At 37.4% G+C, this 25731-nt stretch overlaps 1 protein-coding gene across 2 annotated transcripts in view; it reads right to left on the reverse strand.

The window, feature by feature from the left end:
- Positions 1-25731, reverse strand: part of LOC131055004 (uncharacterized) — a 120491-nt gene that overhangs the window by 84216 nt on the left and 10544 nt on the right. The window contains exons 1-6 of one of the 2 annotated variants that reach the window (XM_059207798.1): positions 24733-25274; positions 23504-24109; positions 22145-23365; positions 21721-22048; positions 14048-14294; positions 13666-13882 (exon numbers count right to left, since the gene is read on the reverse strand). In XM_059207798.1, coding sequence (XP_059063781.1) covers positions 13666-13882; positions 14048-14294; positions 21721-22048; positions 22145-23365; positions 23504-24034 — 2544 coding nt within the window. In that variant the 5' untranslated portion in view covers positions 24035-24109; positions 24733-25274. Of the gene's footprint in view, positions 1-13665; positions 13883-14047; positions 14295-21720; positions 22049-22144; positions 23366-23503; positions 24110-24732; positions 25275-25731 lie in introns of those variants that run through there. The other variant, XM_057989606.2, reaches the window with a different exon arrangement.

Here is a 25731-nt window from a genome sequence, read left to right on the forward strand (position 1 = left end):
AAAAGAATTCAAGCCGGTCCTCCGAACCCTTGTAGCAAGGTATGACTCCCACATGCAAAGGTCCATTGTGCAATACCAAGGCTATGCGATCATACTATCATTTAAACTGCATGACTTTTGACAGGTGTTTTGCATTCCAGATAGAGGGGAGTCAGCCACAAAGCCGGCAAGCAAGCTCAAGAAGGAAAGGAAGGAATTTTTGATGAAATTGGTCTGTCACAGTGACCTAACACCGATGAAATGGAAGAGCTTGTGGAGTAGCAATAACAGTAGAGGGTTGAAATGCACTTTCATCAGCAATCCCGATTGGCGGTGTTCAATGGACTTGATAAAAAGTAGACTCATTGGAGTGAGCCACGCATCAAACATAGCTATTTGGATGATAGGGCTCATGAATGGCATCCGCAACGACAAGATTTAGTATCACTTAAAAGATATCTAGAATCACTACAACAACATCAATAAAAACCTGAACACAAACAATGGAAAACTACTCAAACTACTGAAATCTTGAAGCTCCAAAGCAACCTCTAGATGAAGTTTCTCTATGTGAACAATAGGGTTTCGTCCACTCTCCACTTTAAACTCATGGGTTTCCATCCACAAGCCTCCAATCTCCAATAGTTTTGTGTCCACTGAAGGATTTTGCAGAACATGAAGTTCATACAATGAGAAATTGAGTAGAAATGGCATAAAGAGGCGTTTTCTCAAATATACTTTGTATTTATCTTGTCTATGGCCAATTTGGTGGGAAAATCATTAATTAGAAATCTTTCAATTTCCACTCAACTCTAAGAAGCACACAGGAAATACTGAGAGGGGGGAAGGGTAAATCAGTATTTCAGAACCTTTTAAAAAAATAAATGTGTAAGAACCCTTCAAGGCTCCAACTGCTGAAGCTGAATAGTTTGTTTGTTTGTTTTCTTGTTTTGCAATTTTTTCTGTGTTTTTGACAAGGGTTTACATAAAAAGCAATGCAAATACAAACAAGGAAAATTTATGAAAATTCAAAACTAATTATATTTCAGCAATAGATGGTATTCTTTATCCAGTCTTCTTCAATACACAGTACAAGGGTGCATACATCAAGAAAGCATACCATTTATTGACCAAATCTATTTCAAACCCTTGATAGCCGAAAAAGCAAATGGAAGAATGTTCTGAAACTCCTCCAACCAGCAAAAAAAAATTGGAATTATTGATGTCATGTTGTCCTCCAATTTTTGGCCCCACCCTCCAAAATTTGATTCAATTTTAATTCCCTTTCTTTCCCAAAATCGTGCTAGATGTAGATGGTGAGGGTACGGCTAGGTATGAACAGAAATAAGGCAAGGAAATTCAGCTCTTAATGACAGCAATAAATATCCCCCTTCAATACTCTCAATCTGCTATGAATTATGCCCTCAATATGTCAAAGAAACTCTGAAAATAACCCTCCAATCAGCCCAATGATGACTCCTGAATGAAGCCAACCTCACAAGCAATATCAGATGAATATTTCACACCCTCTGACTGCTATTGCAGAGAAGTAGCAACGCTCTCCAATGCCGATAAGCTCAGATTACTGCATAAACCCTTGGTTTTGCACGAACTCCAATTCTCCAAAGAAATGACAAGAAGAAACATCATTAATAATGAAGTTCAATTTCTCTTGCACAACATATTCCCTCAAGAAGTTCGAATTTCCTCAAAAAGCACCATTAATAGCATTTAATGTTATATTTTTGCATTGGCATCATTAATGAATTAAAACTTTTGGAAATGTGCACATAATTTAATTAAAAATGTGGCCCCCTTTTGATGATACTAGGACCCTCAAGTTAAGTCACTTAAGTTATAATATAAAATTATATTCTAACTTTATAATATAAGCTCATAATAATTAATGTTTATTTTAGCCAAATAAACATTAATATCTCCTTTATTACTCAACATTTTTGCACGCCATCTGAACTAGGAGCTAACATGAAGGAACTGTTATCACTTGAACCTGCACCCCTGATTGCTAAGCTATCAACTCAGCAGGCTTGTGACACATGGGAACCCTCCTAGGCCTGCGGGTTGCCTAAAAATTGGAGTGAACCTCCAAAGTAAGCTGGTTCTTTTCAAATTCTGCACCTAAACTAACGGTTTCTTCAGGGAAAAGAGTAAGGAGGAGAACATGTAAAACTGAAATCTAAATCTAAGGTGATTGCACCAGATGATATGTTGAAATCCAACTAAGCAAAAGATACATAGTATAACAGTGATAATAAAGCTCTTTTACACTAACCAACAACCCATGATCTTTGCATCAATGCTTCATAAGAAGGCTGGATAATCACAGTCCTAAGAGGGAAAACTCCTTTCACAACCTAAGACTGATAATTACTAAAAAAGAAACACAGCTTATAACCTGCAAGAACATATGTATTTCTGTATAAGGCATCAACAAAAAGTGCAATTTTAAGGGGGGAAAAAAGCCAACCACAAAGAACTAACTAACACTAAAGACACAATAATAGAAAAGATGAGAAGTAGAGAGGTATGCCAAGCTATTATCCTTGCCAAAAAGCTATCACCAAGCTTTATAATTCCTGAAAATGTGTTACAAAAACATTCCTTCCTGCAGAGAGAACTTAGAAATTACAGTCTGCTAAAAGATGAATGAAGAAGAACCCTAACCAAAATGAAGGCTTCTAGTATATATGCTTTTTTCCAAGGCAGTCAAAAAGGCTCCACCTCCTCTTTTTAGGTCGAGCAAACTCAAAAAACCCACCTTTAGGGCCCCAAACATGTCTGAAAAGGAATGTACTTGAGCCAAAAAGTCAAGCCACCCATTCTTTAACCATAAAACCCCTTAAATGCATCATAAATGACTCTGAAATATCCCTGACAGGCCTACAAGCCCTCATAAATGCAAAAATATCTCTCCCTGACCTCCAAATAAATGAAAATAAATATCTGTTAAAGTGATTTTTTTAAAAAAATCATTACCTAATTGAACATTTGTTTGATCTTATTTTATTTATATTTAAAGTAAAGGTTTTAATAACATAAAAACAATAAAATTATTTTATTTAAAGTGATAAATAAAATAAATCACTTTAATAATATAATTTTATTATCTTTATTTATTAAATAATAAATGTAATAAAAAAAATATATTTAAATAAAGTGTTTTAATTTACACTTTAGTAAATAATTTCCCTTATTTTATTTATTACATTTTTACTATAAATATAAATAAAAAGGGAAAAAACACATGTTTAATTAGGTAATGATTTTTTTTTTTAAAAATCACTTAAAAAAAAAAAACATTCATTTACATTTATTAAAATGCATATTTTTAAAGTGATTTATAATATCACTTAGAAGCATTTGGCGATAGCTTACTATGTGGTCTCTTACATTTCACGTGGCATAGAAAGGAGAAGAATAAAATGCAAAGGCAAACATAGGAAGTTCGATGATATTTTTAGGGGAAATATAACCCTAAAATTCTCATTTCACTCCTCATTTTGCATTCGACCTTCTGGAAACTTCACTTGGAAGCTCTACTGGGCGCCACTAGGGTTTGAACTGGGCATGAAAGGAGGAAAATATCAGTCATTTGCTGTTGCTGGGCGTAATTGTGAGTGCTGGGCCTATGGGGCGTTTACAGCCTGATCTCCTTTCTGTGTTTTTGTTCATTCCGAGCATATTTTAGGGAGCCGCCGTGGAGATTTTCTTGTATTTTCTATGTATTTCCTGGGCGTTCGATATTCATCCCTGCTGCTGTAAACCTCTGGGCACCGCCACGAGCTGGGGTTTGGGCTCTGCTGGAAACAATTAATTGCAAAAACAAAGTGCAATTTGATGACCTTCTGTGCGTGTTGGGCGCCAAATCTGCGAATTTCTTCATTCCTTGGCATTTGAGACTCCCTCCTGTTGCTGCGATGCAAACCTCTGGAAGCTGGGCGCTTTTTTGTCTGATTTCTTGCACATTTTCAGGTCTCCATGGGTTTTTAGAAGGAATTGCAGGTATATTTGCCATTAATGGCTGCCACTGCTTACCCCCTTTGACATTTTCTATTCTGGTTCTGATTTTCTGAGAATAATTTTCTGAAAAATAATGGTTTTAATCTCCACATGTTTCATTCTTCATAACATGCCAATGAAACCCTTAAGATTTTAGAAGTGCGCTATCTTTTGCTCTTTATCCCTTATGCTTTTATGCTTCTTATTCATGCATTGAACATGATTGCTTCTTAAAAGACTCTGCTTTCTTTTGACTATGATATGTTTGTCTTTTCGTGCCTCTTTGGTTACATGCATAATGAAGTTCTTGATACTTTCCATAAACCTGAACCTTTGTCCATACTTTAGCTTGTCAAAGATAACTCTTCACAATCCAAAAATTCTTCAAAGTCATCTTCTAACTGCAATATAAGGAAAAAACACACTTTAGCTTGTCAAAGATAACTAATCCTGTAGAATGCTTTCCCATAATGTCGCCAATAGACTGTTTCCCCTTAACATTGCCACTGTTACTTGTGATTATGGCATCTCATCTTATTAGTGTCTTGAATAAGACTGATATCTCCTTCCTCTACAAGACCTTGTAACTATGCACTCATGATATCAATAATGATAGATCATTTCAGGTTCTTTCTTGTTTCACCACGGAGCTCTCTGTCATGACCTTATGAGTCATATGGACTTTTATTTTTAAAAACTGCAACCTTGATCCCTCTAACAATTATGTTTGGTAGTGTGTTCATTTGCTGTCCTCTACAAGTTTCAGGACTGAACTTTTCTGTGCTTCTTTGAGTTCCTTGGGTGACCTTTAAGTCCTTCAGACTTTCATGTGGACTATCTTCATGCATGCTGCCCTTTTTAAATAATAGTCTTGAAAAACTCTAAATGGTTGTGAGATGTTGCCGTCACTGCCACATTTGTGCTTGTCAACTGTTCTTTGGGTTGCTCCCTGTCTACAGTGAATGCATTGGGCAGGTTGTATCGACTTTTTCTTTTATGAGGGCTAACATTAGATGTTTGAGATCCTCTTCATGTCTTTCCTTTATTGATGCAAGCTTTGACCCCTTTGTAACTGTCACTTGTTACTCCTTTTATGACTGTTCCAAATGATTGTCCTTCTTGATCTGTTGCTGTCTTTGACATCTTTAAGATGCGTTCTTTTAATAATGCTCTGTCATTTTTTTTTGACTATCCCCTGTACTCCTTATAAAGTGATTGCACCGTATTTGCAAAGGTTTGTATGTATCAACAACAACAACATTTGCTTGATAGGATTTCACTATCCTTGCTTACATCTTCTAAGACATGTGACCTGTGGCATGAATGATTGTTGTCCATACTGACTTTATTTCTTGTCTGTATCATTTTCTGAAATATGACTACATGCCTTTGTGAATTGATCACTGTGATTGTATCTGTGATTATATGCATCCCTTCCATAATTGTGCTTAATGGTATCTTGCATTGTGTTAGAAAATGTCTTCGTTATGATTCTGAAAATGCATTGTATTCCTTATTATTCGCTGCCCACTGAGTCTGAAAAACTGAATGTTGCATTTTCTATACTTAGTGTACAGCTTTATGTATGCACTGCATATCTCATTAGCATGCATAAATACCTTGTCCACGTCCTTTAAAAAGGACAGTCTTATCATGCTTATTGGCTGATCATGTGATTGCATACTTGCGTTTTGTTACTCTTTTTCTATCACCAGCTCTGATATAACTTAATCGTATGAGACCCTGCTATCGTTTCACATGAGTTGGGCTCAACCCTTGTGGGAGCCTCATTCATCCCCACTCATTTTTGTGAATTTTATGACCAGCAAGCTGTCCTTTTTCCAAATCCTGCACATGAAGCAAACATGTTAGCAAAAACATGCATATGTATGGTGATTTTCCTTTGATCTAATATTTGCCTTTCAAGATCTCTCTGTGATGCTAGTTATATGCATCTGATGCATGTAGGGATTATATATATATGCGTGCATTAGTACACATGTTAGAAATGTAGTCAGCCATTGCTTAGAACAAAATGTTCTAACGCATTGCATATTTCAACTCTTTTGCAGATATCAGAAGAAAAGCAGATACAGACCAGGGTGAAGCAGCAAGACAAAGGCAACATCGAGTCTACTTCAACTGTTCCAGTCATTCAGGCAATGATTGGTTCCATTCTCAACATTCCTTCTTCATTTTTTGTACTTATGTATACATATCTGTATATTTCCTTTCTGCACTTGATGCATGTAGCTAGTCTCACGACTCTTTGTGTGGGACGCATGTTTGAATATTAATAAAATACTTCTCCTTTTGATGAGATGTCTCTCTTTTTTGTTGTTACAGACTAGAAGTATTTTAAAAAATACCATCTTTAGCTCATTCCTTAGTGCAGTTGGAAACACAAAAATAGAGAAGTAGTACACACTTGTTTCATTTTGTAAAAACTAGCATCTCTTAACCTATTTTTCAGCTAGAAGCGAAAAATAGGTAACAGGAACTGCATATGATCATACCCCCTTTACTAAAAATAGTAGGGGACCATCTCTAACATCCCAAGGCTTACTAAAAATAGGAAGTAGAGCACATGATGTCCGAATGATGCCAAACGAAGACCAAACTGAAGCACTGTACACTGGAGACGATACAAATCCACAGGAGATCCTCTAACCAACCTCATTAGCCTATGAGGGTCAAGAAGTTAGGCTAATCCTTACTGGAGAATTGATGTCAACAAGAAGGGAACTTCAAAAAATGCATGAAACCACTACAACTGGTAAATTAAATACAGAAAATAATAATGTACATGACAATGCATACCAGACAAGACAGTAAAATATATCTTTATTTGCACATTCAATTATTACAGAGAAGAGACCGAAGATGGTCGGCCAAGGATTACAATAGATCCGACCATACCATCCCCTTCCTTGGCAATACATGACATATTTAAAGGACCCTATGGTAGCCGAGAGGTACACAACCGTCAACCAACCGACACATAACTACTCGAGACTGACAACCCACTCAATACAATTAATTAATACCTTGTCGGATAACAAATATTATCAAATATAACAATAGGCAATTTATGTCGACAACATCATCCCCCCAAAAAGAAAAAGTCGTCTTCCAAACGACAAGCAAACAACAAGTAATATTCGAGAAGACTAACGACAGACAACGACTTTGACTGGACAACCCCAACTTGTAGTGTACCTGTCAAATCAAAGGGGGTTTGGGGGCAACGCCAAATTGCAACCTTCAAAACCACATGAAACTCCATGGCGCACATGATTTCCATGATTTTTTAAGACGCCAAAACAAATGTTGATGAAGCCAAAAAAGAGCTTTAACCAACGTCTACAACATGTCATGAAGAAACCACTTTGCTATACAAAACGATGGCATTGAGAGGATTGTACCATATATGACACGATGAGAACTCCACACACAGGCTGAGGTTGATGATGTATGGCTGATTGGTGTTCCCATATAGGATGCAACCACTATCGTACGATGCGAAAGAAATGCTCTAGTCGTACGGTGTCGACTATAGGCTTTGTTCATATGAGATGAAGTATCCTCCGTACAATGTGGGCAATATGATCTATCCATACATGACAGAATTGACGTACAACAATAACTCCTTGGAACTTCAAAATGTGCGTTGGCAATAGGGAACGATGCACTAGGTGTCATACGGAAGGAATGCACCTGTGATGCCGTACGAGATGAATGAACTTGCCATACCATACGAAATGAGTTGGAAGCCGTACAATAGAAAGCAATGACTATCATGAAGTCCATATGATTATTCCACAATTATGTCATACAGTTGGACGTACGGTTCTGAGGTGATGTACGTGGCAAGGAGAAGGTGGCCATACGGTGGTGATTCCCTCATGGCGGTTTGATGTTCGTACGGTGATGATTCCCTCATGGCGGTTTGATGTCCATACGTTGATTCCCTCCTGGCAGTTTGATGTTCCTATGGTGATCCCCTCTTGGCAGTTTGATGTCCCTACGGTGATCCCCTCCTGGCAGTTTGATGTGATGTCATCTTGGTCTTTACTTGCCTTCGTGTCTCCTTCCGTATGGACTCCTCCGTATGGGTTGAGCCTTATTCCCTTTGTCCAACCCCGGACCCTGCCAATGTACGGTTTGTCTGTGTGGCTTTTCTGAATTTCACCTTTGTACGGATTTGTGGTACGGAACTCTTCTTGGGTAGTATTCCGCAAGGCTTACGGATCCTTTTGAGGTAAATGGTGTGCTTCCAAATTCCATACAGATTTTTTGTACGGATGATGTGCTTTCAACTTGTACAACCTTCTCTCATACAACCCCCCTATAGCATACAGATGATGTGCTTCATTATTCTTGCAACTTTTTTTCTCCTTCTCATATGGCCTAACCCCATACAATTCCTTCGAGCCTGTTGGACTTTGCACTTCCTCAATTCTACCAATCTGTAGCATGTTATAGTCAGTGTGGAAGACTTCATAATCCTCCATTTGCCAATGAAATAATCCATTAAGAGAATTCATCTCATCCTCAAAGCAATCTTCCAGTTTGAGCATTGCTTCATCTTTGGGTTTCATGCCTTTCCTCCCTCCGTCCATACCTAACTCTCCACCCTCAGACTAAGAGTCTGAGGGTGCCAGTTCTTCACTCACCACCTGTTTCCTCCCTCCCGTCACTCTCGATCGAGAGCGTGTTTCGCTTCCAGTTATGATTCACCTTGGCAGTAACCAACCATCCCCTCCTGAGGAGTGCATCGTATGCCTTCTTCTGTAACCGGATGACTACAAAGTCCAAGAAAATTTTTTGTGTCCCAATCATTACTTTTTGTGCCATCAATGTTCCCAACGACTGGATGTCGTGCTAGTCAGCACCTACCAAGTGGAAGGGTGGCGGCCAAAGCTTCGGCTTCCCCAGACATTTCCACGTGTCTTATAGCAGTACATTTACTCCCGAGCCTCTATCAACAATGGTGTTTGTCAACTTCTTCCCCATTATTTCCATCTCGACAACTGCCGACTCCCTCTCGATGCTCACGGTCAACAACATTGGATCACTGGACTCATTCCCTTCGGCTGATGGTTTTCTCGTCAGTTCCTCCTCGTGTGGCTTACATTGTTTTTGGATGACTGTGTCGTCACTGACTGTGTTAGCAATTGCCATTCTCAGTTGCGGCATAGTTTGAAGAAGGTCTGCCACCTTGATGGGTACGGTTGTTTGTAGCACCTGCCGAACTATGTTCTTCTTTGATTCCCGCAATGACATACTTGCAGTTCTATTGGAAGTTACTTGTTCCTTCGCCAACACTTGTTCTACTTCGGCTTGTTCCTTTTTCGTACCAGAGTTTGAATATATCGCCTTCTTTGTTTGTGCTCTTGTGATTGCCAGAACTACGTCCTCTTGTTCCTCCACGTCTAGCATATTAATACCCTTCTGATTCAGGCAGTTGGTGTCTTCATGGTCACCTGGTCCACACCATTTGTACAATAATTGTATGTTGTCTTTCTTGTTATGGCAGTCTCTCGCAAAGTGTCCCCATTCACTACATTGTCGGCACTGTATGATAGGATGTCCTCTGGAGTCGTACTATATTTGGTTTCGCCCTCGTTGATTTCCATAACCACTTGGCGATACATTATGTGATTTCGATGGGTTGGACTCTCCCTGTGTGAAGCGTACTTGTGTACTTCTCATCTTCAAATTGTACGGGCACTCCTTGATTGAATGCCCTAGCACTTGGCAAATTTCACAAAACATATTTATCGGACAATTACCTTTCAAGTGCCCCTCCCTTTTGCACTCAATACACCGTATTTAATTACCTTCATTGCTGGTTCCTTTCGCAGCCTTCAATTCTTTCATCATTCTCAACATATCCTGTCAAAGGGCTTGTACGGTTTTGGATTCTTCGTCACTGCTGCCTTTGGTGCTCTCATCATCATCGGTCTTCCTCTTCTCTCGGGAGGGGGTTTTATTTTCACTCTCGATATCCATCGCTCGATTGTACGCATCAATGTATGAGGAGGGAGGCACTACTTTCATCTTCTTGCGCAATGAGGGTATCAATCCCTCTGTGAACCACCTCTTCTTCAACCCATCGGCTAGCTGGTTTTCCATCTTGTTCAACAGTTCTTTGAGCCTACGGTTGTAAGCGCGTACACTCTCATTTTTCTCTTGCTTAGTATTATAGATTTCGGCCACGATCTCATTATCATCCCTCAAGAGTTTGAATTCCTCCTGGAATGCCCTCTTCAGATCACTCCATCTCGTCTTGTGCTGGGCATCGAGGTCTGTGTACCAGTCAATGGCGATTCCCCGAAGGGTGGTGGGAAATGCCTTCAGCCAGTAGTCCCTGTCATCTTGGCCATTTGCCTCCCAAATGGTTATGCATGTTTTGCAATGTCGTACCAGGTCCTCTGACCTGTCTCCTGTGAACTTCGACAGTTTTTGCTTCTCCTGGGTGTTCAACATTGTTTTCACTCGGAAGGTACGTGTGTATTCGCCTTGTGTGCCGGACCTAGGTGGACTGTTTCGACCGCTACATTCCGATGCTTTCCCTACACTCTCAGCCACGTAGGCGTCCTCTACATGTCCACCTTTAGTGTGCCCAACAACCTAAGAACTTCTAGGTGAGTCGAACCTGAGTGAACTATTCCAACCACTATGTTTCAGTGCTTTCCTTGCACTCTCAGACACGCGCGTGTCCTCTACACGTCTACCTCCAACATCCCAACACTCTGAGTACTTCCAGGCTTCTACTCGTCTTTGTGCTCCCTCCGGTCGAGGGTCGGCAGATCACCTAATCGCTTAGTCTTGACCACCCTGTGGCCTCTTCTCACCTTTGATGGGATCTACGGGCATGAATCACTCAAGGCTGACCCGATTTATTTTAAGGCAACGGCGCCAAAATGTTTACCGCTACAACTGGTAAATTAAATACAGGAAATAATAATGTACATGACAATGCATACCAGACACGACAGTAAAATATATCTTTATTTGCACATTCAATTATTACAAAGAAGAGACCGAAGATGGTCGGCCAAGGATTACAATAGATCCGACAATACCATCCTCTTCCTTGGCAATACACGACATATTTAAAGGACCTGACGATTGTCGAGAGGTACACAACTGTCAACCAACTGACACATAACTACCCGAGACTGACAACCCACTCAATACAATTAATTAATACCTTGTCGAATAACAAATATTATCAAATATAACAATAGGCAATTTATGCCGATAACAACGCCGAACAAGAACCTTGCTCTACGCCTTCACACAAACCTTTCCACATCTAGCAGATTTCTATTCATATCAGTAAATTAATCGCCCAACACTTTGATTCATGCACCCAACAGGGTGTAAATTCATAAGCTCAACATCCTTGCATGAGATGAATTGACTAGCTTGTCACCTCCCACGCCTTTCTCTTTCGTACGCCTAGCCTTGGAAGACCATGGCAACAAACAAAACTATATGAATTTCTCCAATATGATAATAATCAATGCCCAACAATATAATGATTTGACTCCACCAAAATCTATAAGAACATTTTCACCCAATTGCAACTCTTTTCTATAGCGTCCAAATTCATTCTATGCACATTTTCCTCAATCTTGTAATCCATCACTACAAAATCAAACAAGCACAGACATTCAACACAATAGTGAACTCCATACAAATCCACTCAATTAGCCACATGCATTTCCATCAACAAAGTTGATGGCCAAAAGGGTTTTTGTCCTTAGGTTGAAAAAGAACCAAGTTCAATCTCCTAGATGAAAAGGGTTTCATAAAAATATTCAGATTGCCAAATGACTCCCTCATCCCTGAATTTATATTTTTTTCTGAAACTTTCTAGAAAGAATATAATTTAAATTCATTTTTGATAATAAACTTTCTAAAGGTACTTTTCTAATAAAGTGACCCATTTATAAATTCCCATTGACATAATATGAAGTCACTTATTAAAATAAGCAAAGATCAACATTTAATTAATTAAATATAAAAAAAAATCCACAAGTTTAGGCCTATTCAAAATTTAATTAATTACTTATTTTTATGACTTTTTAAAATAATTAAAATTAGTCATCTTTTAATTTATTTAATTTTTTGACAACTTAATTTTAATCATTTAATTATTCTCTAGATCAAATAAAGGGGACATTACAGCTTTTTCAATGGAAATTAACATCTTGAAAATGAATTGTTTTATTATATCACACTATACTTGTATTTCAAAGTCGTCAACACTACACCTAACAAGGACTTTTAAGATTCAAATATAGCCAATGTAACAATTGGTTGAAGCTCTACTACATGTTGACGATGTTGAAGAATTAGATAATGAAAAAATTGTATATTAATAAATCCACATTTTGAAGAAAAGAAGAAAGGTAGTGTAGATGAAATTCACTATGGATGGTTGTCCAAATAGTTCAAGAGATTGTGGATCTTGGAAATTATACTGTGACAAGCATTATAAGACAATTTGATAGAACACTGTGGATGCAACCCAACATGGATGTTTGTCCATATTGAGACATGGACCAGCTAGGACTCGAACCTAGGACCTTCCATACGCTGCTGGAGTGCTCTACCACTGAGCTACTGGCCCCTATTGGGCCAATCCATCGTCGGTCCGAGTGTGGCTTATTTCCAACACCAATACCCCCCCTTAAGCCACATCTCTTGTGTGCTTGGGGCTCCTAGCCTGAACCTGGCTCTAATACCATGTTGAGACATGGACCAGCTAGGACTCGAACCTAGGACCTTCCATACATTGCTGGAGTGCTCTACCACTGAGCTACTGGCCCCTCTTGGACCAGTCCATCGTCGGTCCGAGTGTGGCTTATTTCCAACACCAACAGTCCAATAATTCAGGATATCCATAATTTGAGAGTTTGGAGAGATGAAATCCAAGAGTTCCAGAATTCAGCTCGAGAGCTACACCTTGGTGGAATTTGCCCTAGCTCAACAATTGTTTTCAAATAGAAGATTCTAAAGAATATGTGGTTTTGTTATTAATTTTATGTTAGTGTGCTTAGTTCTTAACCTTTTTTTATCTTTTAATTTTGTAAGCTTTAAAATAGGGGGTGTTAGAATAAAAGGCTTAATTTTTGTAATAAAATCCCCTGGTGACTTAGTGGTGTGTTAATAAATAAATAAAATAACATTTTGTTTTGTGGTAGTTAGTTGGGTGGGAAATTTAATAGGAAACCACAAGCTTTATAAGCCAATGCATATCAATGTAGAAGTTACCCATTGAAATTAATATCAATACTATCATAATATTATATTTTGTTATTATTTGTGAAGCATGGGTAGTTTTATCTTTGGTTCCCGTAAAAATTAAATGTCTCTCAAGTTTGTTATACATTATAACTTGCAACTCTAGAAACATGACTTCCATCAAGATATTGCATAATATGTCTCTAGTAACAACCTAAAGAAATACAAATTTCACCTTATAGCTAAAGGTAAACATTGAAGATACATTTAAAAGATAAAATAACTCGTTTGCATGATAAACTTCTAGGAGTGGTAATAATATGTATGCTAGAAAAAACAAAAAAGACTACTAAATATTCTCATTGTACTTGTAGTGAATATGAATGCCTTCAGCATCCAAGTTACCTTCCAAACTGTGTTGTTGAACAAGACAGAATCCTTCTTTAATAGATCTTGAAGTTGGTTCATCTCAGCCTTTGCATTTCTTATTAATTTCACCATTTCACTGTCTACATTTGGATCTAGAAAGCACTTCCTTGCATCCGCATCCTTTGCTATCTTCTCCCATATAGAATCGCTTTTCAGAAACATGGACCCATTCCCAACAATCCAAAGACAGAATCTGTTCATCAACACCCCAATAGCATCTTATTTTGAAATAATCAGTTTCTACTAGTACTCATGCAAGGGAAACAACCTCTTTGTGAGGATAATTTAAGTAAATACAATGAAAGATGCAAAGAGATGACAGAACGATAATCACTAAAGGAACGAGATACAAACGTACCGTGCACGTGTTAAAGCAACATTTGCACGTCTGCAATCAGAAAGGAAGCCAATTTTGTCAGTTCTGACTGTGGAAATTATGATAATGTCCTTTTCCCCACCTTGAAACCCATCCACAGAATTGACCTCTACATCAATAGTGTTCTTCCATTCATCCTTCTTCATTAGCCTTTTCTCCAGAAAACAAACTTGGGCATTATAAGGTGATATCACACCCACACTAGTTTTCAAACCTCTGCTAGCACAAACTGATTAAATTTTTAAAATTAGAGACACTGATTTCAAATTCCCAAATTATTAGTGTTAGGATAGTAATCATACACTATAAATTGCGATATATAATTTTAGCAAAGTGATGCATAACAAAAATACGTTTCTATATAGTCTTGATTAAGAAATATTAAATACTCTTAATATTGGAGAAAACAATTCTAAAAGTAAAAGGAAGTTATAAAGAAATAGTACTGATTTCAAATCTCTGAGCCCAATATCAGAAATGGCATGCATGCAAAAGCTTGTTATTTCCATTTGCTCAGATGACAACCATCCTCTAATTTCATCTATTTTATAAATTATTTATTATAGAAATGTTAATATATTTATATTGCAAAGATGTATCCGAAACAACGATTTGCGATTTCTTATTGAACCAAAGTTGTTTTACCTAGTTATCAAAACCAATGATTAGAAATGCAAAAGAAAAGATTAATGAGAAAACAAATTTCATTTGGTAGTTAAGCCATATTTTTTTATGAAAACAACAAAGTACATGATTAAAAGGGTTAATCATTTGTAATGAACACACTTTTTCAGCCATCTAGGGTTTAATTGCGCAGTACGATTTGAAGTCAAAACCACAAGGTTTCAAGGCAGTTTTCAGCAGTATTGAAAGGAGATTATAACATGCTTATGTAGATACCCACGGCTTATATTTTCTATTAAGATTCGGAGGTGAAATCTTATGGTTCTTTCACTGCCTTAAAGGTATTTTCAGTTGTCCAAAGAAAGATTGAATACCAGCTTTTCAGTCATATTTACTGCTGCCTTTTGTGACAATTGCAGTGTTTTGCGGCCAATTTCATCACAGTAGAGTGCAAGAGTTTTGTTAAATCGCTATCTAACTGTTTTAGCCAAAATTATCAGCATGTTCGAACCCTGGGACTGCAGATTTGGATTGTGAACAGTTAAGGCAGTGACGGCTTGTTTTCAAACATGGAGTTCTTGGAGCGTGTCATTGAGCCACAATCTTTCCAAATGTCATCAATGGATAGGCGGTTAGAGTTTCAAGATTCTTCAAAAGACCCACCTTAATTCAAATTAAAAGAGGTATAAAATTTTTAATAACATTTGTCTATCAAACTAGTTATTTTCATCCATTGCTTTTATAGGAGGTCCTATATTTGTACGATATCTGGAGCCTAGCCGTTTGTTTCAGCTTTGTTTACTTCATGTCCTCACCCTGCTATTTACTTAAAATTGCTTAAAATTAAGCAAATAGAGCGTTCCCATGCAAAAAAAATTATTAAGCCAAAAGGATAAATTAGGGTAGGTCCCCATGCTGCTGTTTAGCTTATTTTGGCTAGCAGCAGCTGTGCAATTTTTTCAGGAGCAATTTGTAGAGCAAGTGGCCCTATAGATTTGTTGGAATTGTGTTGTCATTGATGTCAACCGGTATGGGATGACTACTGGTAGAAGAGATGTATGTGCAACACTGTCATGCAGAGTACAGGTTGAGATATCTTTGACATCACCTTGTGTTGCAGGACACTGGTAAGGTAAGGATGAATGACCACTGGAGTCACTGGTACACAAGTTAGTGCCTCTGGAGTCACTGGTACACAAGTTAGTGCCTAACTTGTGTGGATGAGTTGGTAAGGTGATCGGTACCGGTATAGTGTATCACCGGTAAGGAAAGGATGTCAACTGTTAAGTGATGTGTTGACATGGAGAAGACAGATCAACCAAGTGAGTGGTTGTCAGCCTACAAAGATCATGACCGGTGTACAAGCTGGATGGCCAAGGTGCTTGCGCTGTTGTTTGTGATGAAGAGGCAGAATGTTACCTAAATCACATCAACACCGAAGGAGAAGAATGAACAGATCACAAGTATGTTGTGAAGTTGCAGAACAGTAGGACTCCCACCGGATGAAGATGTAGTCATCATGAGAAGCAATGACTGACAATGAATGTGCCCACACTGGATCACATGTGCCTGTTTTAAGATATGCTGCACAAACAAGGAAGTCACATGAGTACATTGCAGGATGCAGAAGACAAGGTGTCACTCCACCGGTAAGTGGAACTTATCTCCTATCATGCATTGTGTGCATCATAGTTCTGTGAGATAAGGAAGAAGAGGTGTGCATCAAGTGCATGAAATCAAGGATATGCACTGAACCGATTAAGAAGACATGTTGAGATGCCGATACATATCAAGAGTGTTTACGAGTATGTAAGTCCACCGGTAATATGAGCAAGGTGCAGATGCAGATGTCCTCCCACTTTGTGGAAATGTGCATGCTTGGGATAGACATGCCTGAAGACCGGTTTAGGTGTTCCACCGATAGTTCAACAAAGTGCAGACATGAGTCAACTAGTAGAATGTGAGATACCAACAGGGTTAGTAAACCGGCAGAAAAGAGGAACGGGTAGAGTGTTTGATTGGTGATCCTATTTGGACCGACATGGAGAACCAACCTGGCAGTTGGTTGACATGGATGCCACATGGAGTCAAGGTAGTGGACTTGCATGTAGTGGTAGATGGAATGAACACCGATGGAGTAGTTGTAGAGTTGGTCGACATTAATGGTAGATCCCACAAATCACGGGACATGTTCCAGAGCTGTTGTAGAGGTTTGTTGCTCGAGGTCTATCTTCCAGAGCTGTTGTAGAGGTTTGTTGCTCGAGGTCTGAAGGACAACTAAGAACCAGCTCAGATTGTTTGAGAAGATCGAGGCAGATGAAGGAAACAGCAAGACCAATCTAGGTGCTTGACCAAGAGATTTGCCGACAAGGTAAAAAGAAAATTGCCAAAGATAGAAGGCGTGATCAAGAAGGCAAGACAATGGGGTGATGAGGAAACAGCTGCCTAAGTGATCAGATCGGGCAAGATCTGATTGGATTTGGTTTGCCGCGAGGTAAGTGAGGAAACCCTAACCGTCCTAAGTTTGAATCATTTTTTGACGGGAAAACCAGTCTATAAATATGCAAGCCAAAAACAGAGATGGTTGCCCCTGGATGAGAGAGTAGTGTTGCTCAAGAGAAGAGGATAGAGCTGCTGAGAAGTAATTGAGTGTTACTTCTGCAAGTGAGAGCAAATCAATCAAAGTGCCCAATGAACATCTAAGAAGAGACTGTGTGTGAGGGTGAACCAGGTTGAAGTGCTCAATCGGTAGTAGAGCAAAACCAGTAGTGTCCATACCGACAAAGCAGGAGTAAAGGAAGTTGCAGAGTAGGTAGACATAGAACCGACAAAGTGTAGTATCGGTGAAGAGCAGAGCAGTGAGGAGGAGATCCAGCAGAGCAGAAGGAGAGTAGAGGTGAACCGGTAGAGTTTACCAGCAGTGAAGCAACAGATGAGAGCAGCAAGAGAAGTGTACTGGTGTAGCAGAGAAGGTATCTCACCGGTAGAGTAAGGCATATGAAATGGTTTCAAGATTCACTTGTAACAATATAACTACTTTTGTAATTGATGTTTTATTTAGATCACTGAGTTGTAGCTCGGTGCAGGGGTTGTAGCTCCTTTGGGTTGTAGCCCATAAACAAGTTAGGGGTTGGTGCTCCTTGGGTTGGTGCCCTAAATCAGGGGTTGTAGCTCCTTGAGTTGGTGTCCTAAACATTGTAACAGAGTTTTGACAGTGAGGCTGGATTGGAGCAGTAGACTCCAACAGCATTGCTCACCGAGGTTTTTCCCATCTTGGGTTTTCCTCGTACATGTTAGTGTTATGTGATAGCCCTTTGTGTGTGATTACATTTGTGTTGGTCTCCCCACTAACCGATATACACATCTAAGTTGTTAAAGGGAAAAGTTTGAGAACCACTGATTCACCCCCCTCTCAGTGGTGCATTGTGTCTAACAGGATAATAAAATCATTGCTTATTTTTATACAATCTTCTTAAATTATTTTTGTGGAGCAGCAGCAACTTAAAAATTGAAAATAAGCTTTCGAAAAAAGAAGGGCTAGAAATAAGCATCAGCTGCTTATTGCGAAGAATGACATATGGATCCACAATTTTTCCTCCATTTTTATTTATTTTCAATTTTTTCTCCAAAATTTATGTGAAAAATCATTACTAAAGATTTTCTTTAAAAAATCCAATTTAAGATGACTGCTTACTTTTAAGCAGCAAAATTCAACATTCATGGGCCACCAGCTCCACAAATTACTACTTGCCAAAATAACCTAAGCAGTTGCATGGAGACCTGTCTTTAGAGATATTTTTATTACTTTGAAGTACTTCATTCCTACTTTTTCAATAGATTTAAATGTTTTCCTTCAATAACAACGATTTATGTGACCTCTTGGGAAGTCCCAATGCTTCACCTCTGTGAGCATCACCTAGATGCAATGAGTGCTAAGTGTACCATTCGTTCTCATGAGATATGGGTTCTTGTGAACCACTACTCATAAATCATGGGTCAATGAGTTTGACTCGAAAACTACACAGTTGAATCCTGATAGCAATATCACAATTCGACTTGTTGTGGAAAAATATCTCCTACTTATCACTTGATGAGCTAAAGGGGCTCTATGATGAATGGTTCACAAGGCACAACACTTGCTGAAGCTTTTGCAAATGGGGTTGCAAGCTGAGTGGACTTAACCTTGGAGGAAACTTCATGGTTAAGCGTGCTAAAGTTCGAGTAGTACTGGGATGGGTGATCTCCCAAGAAGTCCCAATTCTTCACCTCTGTGAGCATCACCTAGATGCAATGAGTGCTAAGTGTACCATTCATTCTCATGAGAGATAGGTTCTTTTGAACCACTACTCATGAATCATGAATCAATGAGTTTGACTCGAAAACTACATAGTTGAATCCTGATAGCAATATCACAAATTAAAAAATATCATAAATCTTAAAATTGAATTTTGTAATCTTATACATATGAACTTGGAGCACAAAAATTCTTAATGATAGTTGATACCATGCAATTATTCTATGTTACCACTTCATCTCTGAATTTCTTAATGATAGTTGATACCATGCAATTATTCTATATTACTAATTCATCTCTGAAACTTTTTGCGTTCAAGTATGAACCATTTCTGATCTAGATCCTAGTCAAGGGCGGGCAGTGGTGTGGTCCGGGATGGCAATTTGGGGTTTTTCTAATTCCATAGTGAACTTGACGTATAGAGAATATTACTATATTAACGAAAGGATTAACATTTTGAAGACTACTATTTCTTCATTTCTATATTAGCTGAAAAGATAGCCTAATGTCCATTACCATTCTTCCTATTATACCTTGTTTCTATATGCAAGTGGCAAGAGAAAATGCTTTTCAAACTCTTGTTTTTGTTTGCCTCAAAACAATTCCATACCGTGTGAAAACGCATATTATTTAATAAATGGTAGTCAATTGAACATCCCTCAACCCTTCACTAAACTAGTTCCCACGTGCCATTAAAAAGTAACGAGACGGAAAGAAATATCTCTTGTGAAAGACAATAATATACATTAAAATTAAAAATATTTATTAGTATTTATTAAATTAATATATTTTTTATGTTAATAATATTAATAATAAAAGTTTATGTAAATAAATTATTAATATTTTTAATTTATAGTATATATTTATTTATATTTAATTATTAATAGCAAAATTAATAATTATAATTATAATTTATTATTATATTATATATTAATTTTAATAATATATTGTAATACATATATATTGTTTTATATTAAAAATATTAGATGTTTTTTAAATTTCTGATTTTAGGTTGCAAATATGTATATATTTATGATTTTTATATATTTTTATGTGGACAAACTCAATTTTAAAATATGGTTTGATCAAATTTACTTAAATCTAAATGAATGTTAAGATAATCACTTATAATTATTATTCAATCTTATTTTTTTGTGTCTACAACTATTGTCTTCACAATCTCATTGATTGAATTGAAAGAGGATAATATTATCCAGCTTTATATTGATCTTATTGTCTACTTAAATTGTAAATTTGTATATCTTGATTCCTCAAGACACCCAAGGGGAAACTGTATTCAAACATCCAATTTATCTACGAAGACACCTTTTCTGCTTCCACCTCATTTTAGCCTTCCTTCCAATTATTCATGTCACTACTGATGAGTCACTACCTTCCAATTTAGTATGGGAGCTATCATAAGGAACCGCCAGCCTAATCGACAGCTACAACCCTCTTTTGTTTGTTATAAAGCTGCGATCAGGTAGTAGCTAGTAGTTGCAGTACCAAGGCATGAAATAATTCAAACATAACTCATAAAAAGATACGGCAATCAAGTCTGCAACTTATTTCTTTGAAAGAAAAGGAAGCGCTCGTACCAAAAAGGGTACGACCAGCATTAAAGTAAAGGAACAAAATATTATTACCTATAGAAATTGGAATGCAAAGATGCAATCAGATATTCTTGAAATCCCCACACATAAACACTAACAACTAAAATCTTCACACAATAAATAATTGAAACTCGAAAGCTCCGCAACTGATAAACACAATGAGTTCAAATGAATAGGAGGGGTTTCGCCCTCAAATCGTATGATTCACAAATTCTTTTTGGGCGATCCCAAACTTCTTTAGCTATCATCATTATGCTGCAGAGTTTTGATAAAGTTGCTGCTTGTCACAGGCAGTAAACTTGTCAAATGCCACAACGAATGCAATTATAATTCAGTGGATGTAATCCTACCACAGCAAACTCTGCGAATGACACAGCAAACTCATTAAGACTGCAGCTAACACACAACTTCCCTTTGGTGAAACCTGTAGATTTACTCCAGGACAGGCAGACAGTTGAACTGTGAAGGTTTTTGACTGTTCAATTCGACTACATGGCATCAGTTTGTGTTTGAGCATCAAAGAGATTCGAAGAAATCTATATGAAGCAGTTTGCAATGTGAAACCAAAGTTTTGGCTCATGGTTTCTTATTGGGGCAAAGGTTTGCAAGTGGTTATTACCGTTTAGAACAGTTCTTGGAGCTGCATTGCACTTTTAGGATAAAAAAGCTCTCCGACACAGTTGTGGAGTTTGATTGGTCTTACTATGACCGTACTTTGTGACTTGACTGGTCAATGCTGGAAATGAGGATTTTTGTCCCTCTTCCTGGAGTTTTTCTCCTTCAGGGTTTTTCCAGATCAAATTCTGTTACAGTTATTGTCATGCAGTTGCTTCTTGATGTTTTATGTTTCTGTGCTCTTAGTGATGATGTATGAATGCAAACACATGTATGTTAAGTGGATTTACAATTGACTTCACTAACAACATTGTCTAAGGGATCTTTTTGAGAAGTCACGCGAAGAGAATTTGTTCTTGATAAGCCGATTGAGAGTATCCCACTCAGTTAATGGATCAATAAGAGAAGAACATGAGTAGCTGCTAACATCTACATATTTAAACGTGATAAAATAAACATGTGTGTTTATATATTGATAGGCTTATGGGTTAGGCAGGAGAAAACATTACCTTTGTATAGTTTAGAGAGCATATGCAGGACAACAGCAGCCTCAAGAATATTCCATTTGCTCTTACTAAATTCATCTTCCTTTTCTTCTCCATCTTGTATATTAAGAAAAGCATACGTTCCATACATTTTAGACTTGACATATGTAATGCCATCTGCTTCCTTTTCAACATTGGGACCATTTATAATACGGTTTTCATAAAACTTCATATTTGGGAATCGACATATCTCTGGATGCATGCGATACTGTGTATTTAGAAGATGGCATGGATGTCCAAGCTGCTGTAATCTTTCAAAGAGACTTCTACCATATCCCTTTTCTAGTGATATCTGAGAAGCCAAACACGAGATGGAATAAATCTTATAAATTGTATTTATGACAAATTGAAATAAATAAATAAACAAATTAACCTAACAGAAACAAACCTTGCTGATAACTGTTCCAGCCAACTGATTTGGATCTCCTATAAGTATTGCATGTCTCAAACCTCTGATTTGTAATGCAATAGTTGACTCGGCCTCTATAAGCTGGGCTGCCTCATCGATAATCAAGCAATCAAATGGTGCGGCCATACTCATGCACTTTTTGCCAGAAGATATTACTGTTGAAAATACCAATTTCGCCCACGACAAACACTTTTTCTCTATTTCCTCACGTATTTTCTCCTTTTTCTCGAAAGAGGTGAGTTCTTGGGCAATGTCAGCTCGACTGGATAAATGCTTTCTCAACAATTTGATACACTCATTTTTCTTAAAATAAAGAACCTTTAAATCTTTCTTATTGTAAAGCATATTCTCATTAAATTTACTTGTTAACTCTTCTGCCTTCACCAAGCCCTCGTTGTCACTACAAAAACATTCTCTGAGGACTCTGCCATTGACATTATTTTTCTCAATAAGATTTGCAAAAGATTCCACAGCATTCTTCAAACATTTCAATTCCTGTTTTCCTGATAAGGCCCCTGGTAAGTCATTTAATAATATGCTTGCAGCCTCACAAAATTTTGAGGCTAAAATTTGCATTCTCTGTCTAACATACTGTGAAAAATCAAGGCTGTTTGTTTCTTGTGGTGTATCAAGGCTATCTGTTTCATGTGGTGTCTCTTGAAAATCTTCATATTGGGAAACAGCTGATACAAGAAAATGAAGAAGGGATCTCACCCTGTGCCTCCATCCTGTCTTTGGTAGGAAACATTTGGACAATCGATCAACTCGATGTGCAAGGAAAATATCTCCAAAAATGCTTTCACGATCAAATCTCTCCGCATTTCCTACGAGTACAATGTCACTCAAATTCAAGAAACAAGGAAAATTATCTGTATTAGGGCAACATCCAGATGGATTTTTAACAATATTGATGAATCTCTTTGCAACTTCTGATATTGCTGCATTTGTGGGCGCGCACACAAGTACTTTGATTGCCTTATGGAGCAAGATGGAAACAAGTGAAATCAGCATTGAGGTCTTTCCTGTTCCTGGGGGACCCTGGATCAGCTTTATATCAGAAGGAAAATTACATTCAATAGCATCAATTGCTCGAAATACAGCAGAAACTTGAGAACGATTGAACTTATGGGGCATGAAGTGCTTGCTTCTGAATTTCTCGAACCCATATTCTTTCGCTTCTAGACAGGATTCGTAATAATCCTAAAAATCCCATCAAAGTCAGATTAGTGCAAATTTTTCCAGCTTGCCTCCAAGCACTGTTGCTCTAATTTTCATAAACCATGATAAAAAAAGAAAGAACACCATATGCACAAAGCTTAAAATAATTCATGTACACACCTTTGTATTCGGGCATATTGCTTTATGAAGCATGGTACCCTTTTCCTTGACTCCCAAATGAGTATGTAAAGCATTCCAGATTCTCGAACATGTTATAATACTACTGAGATTGAAAGCAAATAATGTAGTATTTATATTGTAATTTGTTGATGTATAGGGATGTCGATACCGCACATATGCCCTCACCGTCGCCGCCATTACCTTCATCGTCACCATCGGTTCATCCGAAGTTGTGTCGTCGCTGTCAGTGCTCTGGACTAAAGCCAACAAGTAATCACCATTCAAGTGATCCAGATCCTCATTCAAGTGATCCAGATCCTCAGGCAATTTTGTGAATAGTATAAGAATGTCCATTGCTTTCAACTCCAAATTTTCTCTCTCTTTCTCTTCTTCTGAATCATCCTCCCTGTCAATAAGCATCTCATATTTTCCTATTTCACCTTCTGACAGGTGTGTCTCTTCCTGAAATTTCATTTTTACATATTTTGCTTGAGCTATAGATTCCAGACTCTTCTGAAGTTTTGCTCGCATCTCTTCAATTAAAGGCCAAACAAATGAGCGAAGGTATTCTTCTACAGACGCAAATCTCTCTGGAATGTGTTTAACCTGAAAAGGCAGGAAATGATCCCATAAACCATTTAAATGCCTCTATTTACTCAATCCAACATAGGAATCATTAAAAGTAAGCAAGTTTATTTCTATTCCCAAAAGCTACTCTTCTGATGGATTGATTACAATTTGTGTGTATAATGAAAACAATAATTAAAAAAAAACATTAAATCGATCAGACTCAATTAGAAATTCTCAGCCACATCAACACATAAGTGCCATTCCTACCATTTGGTAATATCATCAAGCATAATAGAATTTGGGAAAAGACAACTGTAGAAGTACTGCTAGCACAAATCTTTCCTTCTGTTCGGTCATCTTCAAGCATTTAGAAACTTGAGAAAAAACAACTGTAAACGTGATGTCGGTACAAATAAAAGATGGCCAAATAATAAACTTGTTAGAAAATAAAACATTGGCTATAAAGAAAACAGGTATTTTTGTATACTGTACATTCTTTGAAATCGAGAATGATATTTAATTGATAAAAAAATACAAACTAAATAAAATTTTCGACCTGCGAACAAGTATTGCATCTCCCATATTTCTCGACGTACATTGAAATTCATAGAACGATCAAGAATATCTATTTAGTTAGCTTGATTATAATTGTTAATTACCCATTAGGTTACGGGTGGCGACTGACTTAACCAACCCATGTCTTGTTTGTATCAAACTGGGAGATTTCATTGCTATGCACTTTGACTTTCCGACCATGTTTTATTTTCCATCGTGTTGTATGATAGCCATCTGTAAGTTGTGCGATGATGGGGGACAAGTTGCAGATAGAGAAAGCAAATAAAGATTAAATTCTGCCTCTTAATCTGAGAAACGGTGTTCTTGGGGTTCATCAGCGACGAAGAAGCCCTCGTCATGCCGATAAACCAACGTTCATCATCAAAAACAAACAACAGTCCTATTCTCTCCTTGGCGAGCTGCAAACTCCGAGGATTTGACAACTGACGAAGAAATTCTGGAATTTGCATCATTTCTCTCAATTAAGAATTGTTATCTAACAAACTGATTCATGTATTGAGGCTTCTAAAGTAATCCATTCATCATCTGCATTACTCTTGGATTTTGTAGCGTCTGTTTTAGCAGCGGCCCGATCTCTGCATATAGAAGAGGCTAACCGGTGTATGTTTGAGCTCGGTGAAGAAACACATGACCTCAAATTGAAGCTAAAAGCTAAAACTCTCGCAAACGATAATAGAGAACATTTTAGCAAAGGATTATATTTAATGGTGTTCCATGCATATGGTTAGATTTGTTGAAAAGTTTCCCATTCAATTTTGAAAAAAAAAAAAATATTTTAAATTATTTTTTAATTATGTTAGATAGAGAAATTTTGGAAGTAAAATAAGAAAGAAAATATTAAAAATAGAGAAAAATTTGCACAATCACGAAGCATGTTTTTAATTTTACAATAGTCTTTTATTGTTTAATTATTTTTAATTTATAAATTATATCAATTTTTAAATTATCTTTTATAATTATTAAAATTTAGATGAAATTGTCCATTAACAAAGGTAAAGTGGAAAACTTGAATACACCCTTATATGGGACTACCTTATAATCATTAAGTATTATGGGAGCATCATTTTGTTTTTATATTTTTT

Source organism: Cryptomeria japonica, chromosome 7 (genome assembly GCF_030272615.1).
Source record: "Cryptomeria japonica chromosome 7, Sugi_1.0, whole genome shotgun sequence".
NCBI classification, from domain to species: Eukaryota; Viridiplantae; Streptophyta; class Pinopsida; order Cupressales; family Cupressaceae; genus Cryptomeria; species Cryptomeria japonica.